Source organism: Rousettus aegyptiacus, unplaced genomic scaffold, assembly GCF_014176215.1.
Source record: "Rousettus aegyptiacus isolate mRouAeg1 unplaced genomic scaffold, mRouAeg1.p scaffold_m13_p_13, whole genome shotgun sequence".
Taxonomy (NCBI): domain Eukaryota; kingdom Metazoa; phylum Chordata; class Mammalia; order Chiroptera; family Pteropodidae; genus Rousettus; species Rousettus aegyptiacus.
In genome coordinates this window covers 35,129,731-35,140,684 of record NW_023416288.1, presented here as the reverse complement: position 1 = coordinate 35,140,684, position 10,954 = coordinate 35,129,731, and the positions used below count along the sequence as shown (strand labels likewise).

At 51.2% G+C, this 10,954-nt stretch overlaps 1 protein-coding gene across 1 annotated transcript; it reads left to right on the top strand.

The window, feature by feature from the left end:
* The first annotated feature begins 315 nt into the window (after positions 1 to 315).
* HOXA13 (homeobox A13) lies at positions 316 to 3,472 on the top strand. Its single transcript, XM_016135912.2, has 2 exons — positions 316 to 1,260; positions 1,981 to 3,472. The coding sequence occupies exons 1-2, from the start codon at positions 339 to 341 to the stop codon at positions 2,223 to 2,225; spliced, it is 1,167 nt and encodes a 388-aa protein (XP_015991398.2). The 5' UTR covers positions 316 to 338; the 3' UTR covers positions 2,226 to 3,472.
* The last annotated feature ends 7,482 nt before the right edge of the window (positions 3,473 to 10,954 follow it).

The following is a 10,954-nucleotide window of genomic DNA, read 5'->3' as shown; positions in this document are numbered from 1 at the left end:
CGGACGCTGCCCTTCTCTCCCTGCCGCACCCTCCCGCGTCCCCCGCCTCTCCCCTGGGTGAACGGTACGCGGCCGCCCGGCGGGCGCTGGCGCTGGGGACCTCGCGGGCGGCGGCGCGGACGGCGGGTGCACAGCCCAGAGCCGGGGCTGGAGCCGCCCGCTTTGCATACGCCGTGGGCGGAGCAGGGGGGGCGGGCCAATGGGCGGCCGCCTGGCGCGACCCCGCGGGGCGCGATCCGCCCCCCTCGCTCGGGCCCCGGCCCCGCGCGGCGCGCTCTTCACTTCTTGGGGGCTTTTTAAAACAGCGCCACTGGGGTCTTCTCCATGCGGCTCGGGCTATGACAGCCTCCGTGCTCCTCCACCCCCGCTGGATCGAGCCCACCGTCATGTTTCTCTACGACAACGGCGGCGGCCTCGTGGCCGACGAGCTCAACAAGAACATGGAAGGGGCGGCGGCGGCGGCGGCGGCGGCAGCAGCGGCTGCGGCAGCCGGGGCCGGGGGCGGGGGCTTCCCCCACCCAGCCGCCGCGGCCGCGGGGGGCAACTTCTCGGTGGCGGCGGCGGCCGCGGCGGCGGCGGCGGCCGCGGCCAACCAGTGCCGCAACCTGATGGCGCACCCGGCGCCCCTGGCGCCCGGCGCCGCGGCCGCCTACAGCAGCGCGCCCGGGGAGGCGCCCCCGTCGGCCGCTGCCGCCGCTGCTGCCGCCGCGGCTGCCGCGGCCGCGGCCGCGGCTGCGTCGTCCTCGGGAGGGCCCGGCCCGGCGGGCCCGGCGGGAGCCGAGGCCGCCAAGCAGTGCAGCCCCTGCTCAGCGGCGGCGCAGAGCTCGTCGGGGCCCGCGGCGCTTCCCTACGGCTATTTCGGCAGCGGCTACTACCCGTGCGCCCGCATGGGCCCGCACCCCAACGCCATCAAGTCGTGCGCGCAGCCCGCCTCGGCCGCCGCCGCCGCCGCCTTCGCGGACAAGTACATGGATACCGCTGGCCCCGCGGCCGAGGAGTTCAGCTCCCGCGCTAAGGAGTTCGCCTTCTACCACCAGGGCTACGCGCCCGGGCCTTACCACCACCATCAGCCCGTGCCTGGCTACCTGGATATGCCTGTGGTGCCCGGCCTCGGGGGCCCCGGCGAGTCGCGCCACGAGCCCCTGGGTCTTCCCATGGAAAGCTACCAGCCCTGGGCGCTGCCCAACGGCTGGAACGGCCAAATGTACTGCCCCAAAGAGCAGGCGCAGCCTCCCCACCTCTGGAAGTCCACTCTGCCCGGTAAATGGCGCCCCCCTTCTCAGCCCCGGTCTTCCGGCTCCCCTCCAGCTTCTCCGCTCGCTCCCGGGTCACCCTGGTGCCCCTTTACTGTCTCTCCCTGGCCTGCCCTAGCGGCGCTGCACCCCTGGGAGCCCGGCCCCGGCTGACTGGCGCTGCCCATACTGCGCTTGAGTTGGACTGGCTCCTGGCTCTCTCTGGGTGAGGGATGGCTGGAAAGAAGCTCGCTGGGACCCTGGCTGGCTTCCTTCTCCCTCTGCGCCCCGCCCTCCCTAGCCCTTGACATCGGCTTAAGGATGGGAAATTGACCTGGAAACGGTTTACCAAATTGCCCGTATTCGTTCTCTCAAAAGTGGCTTCAGTGTAGAAGCGTCAAGTGTTAGTTAGGGCTTGGGGAATACAGAGGAGCTAGGCATAGAACCGGTGTCCCCTGAGCCTAGCGCTAATGTGTGGGCCGCTAGTCCAGGCGATCAAGCGAACCCAGCGCGCTGTACGGACTGGATGGCCAGCCTGGAAGGGTCACTGGAGGCCTGGACGATTTCATTTTAGCGCAGAACTAACCACCCTCTTCACCGAGCCTCCAGGTTTTGGCGGAGGGCTGGATTGTGCAGAGAGTGGCCAAGGGCGTCCGGGACTGCAAGGCGGGTGGCTCAGATCAAGTTGTCGCCTATGTCCTGCCTGGGTCTGATCCCTCTGTAACTTGCCTTCTTCCCTATCTTCCAGACGTGGTCTCTCATCCCTCAGACGCCAGCTCCTACAGGCGGGGGAGAAAGAAGCGCGTCCCTTACACCAAGGTGCAATTAAAAGAACTCGAACGGGAATACGCTACAAACAAATTCATTACCAAGGACAAACGGAGGCGTATATCAGCCACGACAAATCTCTCCGAGCGGCAGGTTACAATCTGGTTCCAGAACAGGAGGGTCAAAGAGAAAAAAGTCATCAACAAACTGAAGACCACTAGTTAATGGATTAAAAGTGGAGCAAGAGGGCAACTTGAAGAAACCTTCAGAACTGGTTGCTTTACCCAGATAATGATCATAATGCTTAATAATAATTGAAGAATGGGAAAGAGAAAGAGAGGCACTGGCAGTTTGCTTGTCTAAGGGAGATCTCTTTCTCCTTGGTGGAATCTACAACTCTTTTAAAACTTTAAGAAATGGTAAAGACTGCCAGTCCTTCCACCAACCCCACCAGACCATTAAGTGACAAACTCTAGAGTCAAATGTCAACCCCCAAATACGCAATTTCAGATAAGTTACTAATTTACTGAAATCTTGTAAGTATTTATGTGACCGTTATATTTTAGGACATTATGTTATATGGTTAATAATCCGAGAATTGGTTGCAAAAGCAAGCGGCTGTCGTAAACATCTGCTTGTCCTTGGGTTGCCATTGCCATTCCCTTTGCATGTTAAGTGACTGCTCAGGTAATTTTTAGTGAGAATCCTGCCGTTGTTGTATATTCTGCAAAACATGTCATGTATAAATTTAGAGGGGAAAAGAGAAGAAGGTACTTAAATAATGATTTGGGACTATTTACTATGAAGGGAGAAAGGGAGAGAGAGCTCTTCCCAGGATCATTTGTCTTGGTAGTAAATACAACCAGCTGAGCCTCTGAGGCTACAAGGGAACCCCAGGTCGGGAATGTCCTTCTCATAATAATTTTTATTTGCTTATAACAAGCACATTTTGTGGCATTTGGACTGTTTTCTGCCCTGGTATTGTTTACTTTCTGAAGGATTTGATATCTCTTTTTAAAATATTTAAAGCATCAGATGAGTCACAGAATTCACGTTATGGCAGATCTCCCGAGAGGTCCCACCCCAACATAGTGGACTTTGGTTTAAATACATTTACTTTTTCACTTAAATTGCTATTTCCAAATATTTACTAAACATTTTGCAGGAGAAATAATTTTCCTTTTTTATTTTTTAGAAAACTCAGAACAGAAATCCATTCCCCCTAAACATTTAGATGTTTACATTCTATATTTTGATCTATTAAGGGATTAGTATTTTTCCTTGTTTATTATGTTATGAGACTGCATTAGAAAGCTTAGGAATTCATCTTCACAGCACATTTTTAATCAAGCAGTTATTTCAATTAGCACATTCATTTTGTTCATATTCACTATAAAATGCTATCTTGTAAATAAAGACATTCAGCACACTGTGAAAATGTACTTGTGCACCTGCTTTCCAAATATTTCTACTAAAAATAATTATGAAAAACTTTAGACCTGTAGATAGTGCTATAGTGGTGTTCATTACCTTAATAAAATAGTTACTGCCATTAAAATCTGAAGGAAATACTGATTATTTTCCTATGCTAAATGTGCACCGCACAGAGAGAAAAGGAGCAGGCTTGTCCTATGCAAACCAAGGACCATTCTTTTCTATTATTATTTAGCTTTAGTTTTGCTACCAATTTTTTAAGCAAAGGGAGAAATTTCTCATAACTAAAATCCTAAAAATTTAGAAAACTGCTTCAAAAACGTTCAAGTGTCAGGTATTCTGGAAAGGAGAAAAGAGAAAGGAGGAAGAGATAGTAGAAATTCCCAGGCTCCCTGTGGAAAATGAAAACCAGTTGTTTAGTATCAGTGATGTCCAGGCTGTCGTATATTAAAATCCGCGCTTGGGTCTGCATGTGTCTGAGAGGGCAGGTTTTGATATTTGTTGAAATGACAGGACTAGGAAAGGCCTTAAACCTTGACCTTGACGAAAAAAGACAATTTGTGACCTTGACTTTTGACAGCTCATGAATTGGCCTCGGCAGGATTAGTAGATCAAGGGCGCCACCTCGCGTTGACAAGCTTCCTTGTAATTCTTCAGCTTCAAGGGAATGGAAAAGGTCTTACCTCCTTGACTTCTTAGAGATTTAGCACTCATTTCTCTGGCTCTAGTTGGAGTAAATTTGAATATATGTAAGTTATACACGTGCTTGTAAATATGTGAATATATATCATATATGTGTATACATATATGTATTTCCGTGCTTGTGTGTGCTTGTATATTTATTTGTAGAATCTGTACAGAGACAGTATCGTTCATTACTGATGACCCGATATTTTGTAATTTCAGATGATTTCTAGAAGTTGAGGTACAAAATGTACTTTACCTGATGCTGTTTTGCTCCTTTGCTTTAATGGCCAAGTTCAATTTGTTTTCACAGCAACTTGCTCTGCATCAGATTTCTGCAGATCTGCTTTTAAAGCTGTACATTTTTGTTACAATCTAAGCAGTGTTCTTAAATAGCCATTCTCTCCTGGCCCTCACCCTCCAAGGTGGTCTACCATCCTAATTAGAGCTAGAGGGGAGTCTATACGGCAAATAAAAAGTTTCAGATGCCTGCTAACTCTAGAGTTCTAGAGTTACATCTCAGAAATTCAAAGAAACCCACCTCTTAAGAGGCCAGTATGAGAGCTTAAAGACCTCATATCTACAAAATGACCATAATATGGATGCAGAAGGAGAGCTATCCTGGATAGCTCAGAGCCGAGTGCTGCTCCTGGGTTGCGTGCAATCTTATACTGATGTTTGAGAGTTTGCCAATTGATTTGTGGAAGAAATATATACATTTAACATTAACAGCCACCATTAAAACTATAATAATAATAATAATAATAATAATAACAATAATAATAATAAGTATTATATCTATGACTTACTGACCCCTAACAACACATCAGGTGCTGTGTTTAGTCATAAGTAATACATATGTATGTGTGTGTGTATAATGTATATGTACACATATACATATGGTAATGTATTTTTGTCAAATCCATACTATGCACATATGTATTTCAATGTTGGTGGGACCAGGATCCTTAGAATGTAGAATTTTGAGATGAGGTTAATTTCATCTTTACATTAGGGGAAAGTCATTGTAACCTGAAGAACCGTATTCATCATTTTATGGAAAACAATATTGATTGGTTGCAAACCTGGCTGATGGAAACCTCTCCAACCTGAAGATTTTGAGCTTCTTTACAAATGGACATTTATAGAAAGAATCTCTAAAGCTATCTCAAAAACAATAGAGTCTTGGAACATACTTATGGAATGGCCTTGTGAAGTGCAATCAAATTTTGCTGCCCTGAGGATTTTCACTCTATTTGTGGAAACAAATAAAAATGATGCCTCAGTTCAACCTTCCCAAGTCTCGTGCACCAGCACACCATTCCTGAAAGAGCTGCCGTCATTCCAAAGTCACAAATTTCTCCCCAAATGTTTAAAGTGGTGGAAAGTCTCCTGAAAACTGGATCAAACTGTGTGTTTATGAACAGCTCCAAAGGGGACTCTTCTGTTGATGGGGGATATTTTTCTTTAGATGTAAGAAATATTCTGAGCCTGAGGCCTAGGAAGGAGGCCAACAGCAGCTCTGCAGCCGGAATACCGCCCCTTTCACAAGCCATCGCCACTGCAGGAACTCTGGGTAAAGTAGTAGTTTTTCCTTTTTTTTTTCCTCCCTGCAGTTTTTGAAACTAATGACAGAAGATATATCAGATGGGTCTCCCCCCCCATTCTAAAAATAGTTGTTGTTAGTAATGTTGATTTTACCTAACTCCCTTTATTTAAAATTCCCGTGGATCTACCAGATAACCTGAAGTAAGCATGGATTATGATGGCTCCCTAATGACCAAATAACAAGTAGTCTAAACCTTCAGGAAAAAAAAAAAAAAAAGACATCTAAGAGGATGCCAGCCACCGTATAAGAAAAATGACAAAAGACACTGGGATCGTGTGGTTGAATAGCTGATTCAAGTATATTGTTTTCTAAAAGGAAACTTTTAGAATAAGACATAGTAAATATGGAAACAACTAGACACCATTTTCATCTGTTTAATTAACAAAGATTTCGAATCCTGTAATGGCCTGTCATGTTGCCATTAAATATATATATATTAAATATATATATATGATTTAGAAAAAAACTATTTTTTCCATTTGCTCTTAACACTGTCAAATTTATTAAGGTATTTTAAGTGAGTGATTGTAAAACGTCACTTTGCATTTCACCACTATTTTTGCCTGATGCAGAGCTGAAACCATTAATTTAAATTGTATGAGTTTCAAAAAAAAATTTGTTTTTAAGAAAGAAAGGGGGGAAAGGAAATTATTATTTTAAAAATTCAACCGAATTGAAATTTTTCTTAAAAATTCATGAGGCAGTGCAATTCAGCTGAGGGTGATAGTATGTATTCAGGTAGCTGGTGACACAAATTTCACCGTGTAACATATGTGCAGATTACACCCTGCCGAATGTGTTTGGAGGGTGGGGTGAAGATGCGGCCTCTCGTGTCCTCTCTGCGAATTCTCGAGCGGCTACCGAGGCCGCCCTGGGGACTGCTAAGCCTTAGACCGGTGTGGTCAGAGGCGCCCCTCTGGATTTGCGGAACTCTACGGAGGAGACGCTAGGGGCTCGCTGATTTATGCGCAGTCCTTTAAAGTTGATCGAATGCGTGTCAGCAGCCCGAGACCTGGAGAATCCGAGAAATGAGCAGCGAGTCGCTCGCGTCCCATTTTTCATAAGCAAAAAATGTAGCGTTATCCAAGAGGCCTGCGGAGATTTATGCCTAGGTTTTAAGACAGGCACACAATAATTAAGTTTTCATCTGCTAGGCCTCCGGGTAAATAACAGCCGGCTTCGTTCTTTATGAAAACACCCACTTTCTGATCTGCTGCTTGGGTCCTCGCGCATCTGTGCAGCGCTGACAAATGCCCGAAAGACATTTGCTATTTTTAATTGGATTTTAAAGGGAAGAAAAGAGACTCTGACACAGAAAAATCCCTCCGTGAAAGCAGCCAAGGCCTTGCCACAGTCGATTTCATTTCTGTCTGGCTCGGTAGCGCCGCTGAAGAGCTGGATCCACCCGGCAGGACTCAGGACGACGGCGCCGTGAGCTGGTCAAGCCCTGGCGCGCGGCTGGGCGGCGGCGCGGGGCTCGCCCCAGGTGCGGGGACCTGCGTGAGCCGGAGAAGCGCCGCTGCGGACACAGAGAGCTGCCTGATGTCGCGCCCGTCGGGGACCGAGAAGAGGCTCAAAATCCTCCACTCTTCCTCATGAACCCTCTACTCAAAATGGAGGCTCAAGCCCTCCCAGAGCCGGCCTCGCTCGGGGCTTGCGGGCGTGCAGCGGGACGTAGGCGGAGGTCAAGGCCCGGGCGCCCCCGGGCCAGCGCCGGAGGACGCGGGAGGGTCGCGCGCTCGAGCCGGCGGGTCGCCCCGCAGCTGCAGGCTGACGTCACCGCCGCCGAGCGGGCCTTCGCGGGCCTCTGCAGGCGTTCGGGGATGGGGACCAGCCGACGGAAACGAATGTTTTGTGTGGGTGCTCTCTTCTGCCCCGCCCCTCCCTCCCCAAGAGAATAATCGGGTATTTAATCTCTCCCGGTCTTAATTCTTGGCAGCGTGGAAGGTGGTTTGCAACGGGAAATAAAACTTGACAGGAGCATTTTCTCTAAAAGGGGGTGCTGAGACGGGCTGAAAAGAAACCGTGTTTTTCTCTACCAAATACTTCCGCTTTCCGCACCCCCGGCTGCGGGGTGGGGTGAGATCCGAGGGCGCGGAGAGCGAGCTGGGCCCGCAGGGCCACCCCGGGGATCCGAGCGACCAAATCCCGCGCCTGGGCTGCCGCGCGGGGCTCCGCCGCGGCGGGGAGACGGCCTCGGGCCTCGCTGCGCCCCGCGCCGCCCGCAGCCCGAGGCCGGGACCCCGCACGAGCGAAGCCGGCACGGCTGGTACCCAGAGTCGTACCTGGCGCGCTGGTTGCGGTCAAGCGAGAGAAGAGGGTGCTGGGGAGGGAGGGCCTTAGACAGCTTGGCTTTAGCTCCGAGTCCTTTGGCCTCGGGGAGCTGGGGACAGGAGCTCTGACAGGAGGTGGCAAGAGCATCGCTGAGGGCTTTGTTCCGGCTGCGGGCTTGCCGACGCTGCGCAAAATGGAAAGGGGAGTGGGGGCGAGCGGCGCAGCGGGCGTCGGTTGGCCGGGCTGCTGATGGGTGCAAGAAGCTGGAGACCGCGGAATCCCGTCCTGCGGGCTCAGAGAGCGACGTCCTCTGGAGCTGCAAAGGTCAAGTCCTCGGCGCCATGGCCGCCCCAGGGTCAGGGCCGCCGATCGGTGGCAACGGCCACCCACCCGAGGCGACAGGAAGGCACAGGACACACAACTGGGGTGGCAAGCCGCTTCTGATAGTCTGGGCTGGTGGACTGGAGGAAGGGATCTTTCTTGGCTTCCAACTAGGTAGCCCCCAGCCCTACTGAGTTCTCGCAGCCAGGGAGGGCCCAGGCTCTGCCTCGGTGGAGTCCTGGAAGAGTGGGGTCTAGGAGACTTCGGAGCCCGGGAAAGCCTGGCCCCGCTGAGAGGTAGCTCCTTGCAACGTGGGGAGGTTAGAGGTGGCTGGATCCAGTTCAAACTTTTGTAGAAACAAGGGCTCAGGCAAGGACAGTGGGGCCCACCCGGCCAGGAATTAGATGGGGGAGCAATGACCCCGCTGGGAGTGTCTCTTGAAGCCCCTGAGTCCAAGCCCGCTTTCTCAATGTGTGGCAGGCCTTTGGTGAGAACTTTGATGCTCTTCCTCTTCTGCTTAAAATCTGGGTCAAGAAGTGAGGTGCACTCTGCCAAAGGTAAAAATTCCTGATTCCTGGGCCCCAAGAACCCCCTCCCTGTGCTCTGGAGGTGTGGGAGCCCCTGCCGGCAGCAGGTCACCACATCAGGCCCAGTGGTCAGCAAATAGAGTAAGCCCAGTCTGCCGCTGAGCTTATTGCTTCAGGTGACTCAAAGAGGCCCTGCAAATGATTTTGTCTTTTTTTTTTTTTCTAATAGAAGACAAAAAAGCTAGACTTTGTCCTTAGGGCTGTGCCATGGAGCAGGGCCTTGAGGGGACACCAGCTGCTGAAGGGGTTGTCTGTGGTTAGGTACCTCGCAGAATTGCCTAGCAGGGCATGTGGCAGAGACGCTTAGGGCAGGGTTGGGCTGGACAGGGGCTCACTCTTCTCAAGTCTGGAATGTGAGCCATGGATCCTGGCTGAGTAGAAACAGAGAAGCCTGGGGTACTGTCTTGGGATGCAGCTGGGGCATGGGGTTTCCTGTGAGCCACAGCTGTGGAGACCAAGACCCCAGGGCCACCTTCTGGCTTGGCCACCCACATTTCTCCTCTTTATTGCAGACACACTGGGCCGGGAAAACCCGTATGGGCCGAAGTTGCAGGAAGAATGGAAGGCAGACGCTGAGAACCAGGGCTTTGCCCTTCAAAGTTCCCCTCACCCCATTTGTTCCCCCTCAGTAGGGGAAAAAAATCTCTAATGAGTGCACAATAAAAATAATTGTTCTCAAAGGAAGTAACCCTTTTTCTCCCATCAGTTTGGGACTCACTAAACTAAATAATAACCAGATTGTTTGGGTGTCTGAGACCCTCAGTTGAGCTCTATGCTTTGCCCTCCCTCAGAGGCCAGTGGAAGGATGTGGACTTTTTCAGATGTTTAGGGACCTCTGAGGATTGAACCTGTGGGTCAAGACCAACGAAAAGGTCAAGTTCAAGGCATTACCTGTTCTTATGCTTTTGTGCTTTCAGAAGGATAGAGGAGCTTGCGGACAGGTGGGTGCCTCGCCAAGCCAAGGGGATTAGTTAACTCTGCCTCCACCTGGCAGTGATATGGGGGGGGGGGTCCCAGATACTTCATGGTAACCTCAGTGTTGCCTCAGAGCAGCATCTGGAAATGTGATAGATTAGCCCTGATCTGCTCATAGACTTTTTTTCTGGTTTCCTGAGAACAAACATGAGGTGATCTCCTGGGCCTTCCCACACAACCCATCTCCCAGGCTCACCATGGAGGACAGATATACCTCTCGGACACCTCCCACTCGGAAGGAGAGAGCCCAGGAAGGGCTCTATGGCTATTACCACCCTGGGTCCTCCAGCTAGCTCTTGCACCTCTGTGCAGTATGGTCACCTGTGTTGAAATCATCTTCTGCGTGGTTTTCTAGAAACAAGTGTCATTTAAGGATAGAGGAAGGTAGGGGATCAGATCAGCAAGAAGAGGCAAAAAATTTGGTGCCCTAGCAATCCACAGATAAATGACTGTAGCTCTTTGGGAGAGAGTTTGTCTGCCAAGTGGGTCTGACTCCTCCCAGGCCGGCTGCTATCCAGGACTGCTGGGCCTAGAAAAGCGGGAGCTGGGTCTCAAGAAGAGAAGGCAGAAGTGTTGGTGAGAGAGGAAGGGAGAAGAAAAGGAGGCGGTAGGGCCTTGGAATGGAGTGCAGAAGAAGGTGAGAAATCCAGTCCAGATCCCTGGTGGAGGCCTGAACTGAGGAAGAGTCAGGAACCTAACAGCCCCCCTTCTCTGTACTTAAGTACTGGGTGCCCTCCAGTGGCACCTCAGTTCTTGCTCAGCTTACAGCCTACGGAAGCATAAGAAGAGGCAGGAGGCTGAAGAAGGGGGGCCTCGGCTGAAAAGAGGCCGAGGCCGGGTAGGAGAGTGACGAGTAGGAACCACAGGGAGACAAGACGGGCCAGGGAGGGACTGTGATGAACAGACAGCCTGGCGTTGGCATTCAGACTATGAAGCATCCACCAAGCAGTCAAAGTGCAGGCACTGGGGACGTCAGATTCTCAGATTTGGGGGACTGTGAGCCACTGCCGGCACCCAAGCCTGCCCCAGGGAAAGAAGAGGGCAGCCAGTTGCGGCTGGGAAACCTCGGA

Coding starts and splice junctions, on each gene's coding strand:
- HOXA13 (XM_016135912.2), top strand. CDS start 339: ATGACAGCCTCCGTGCTCCTCCACCCCCGCTGGATCGAGCCCACCGTC. Junction 1,261..1,980: donor CTGGAAGTCCACTCTGCCCG/GTAAATGGCGCC, acceptor CCTATCTTCCAG/ACGTGGTCTCTCATCCCTCA.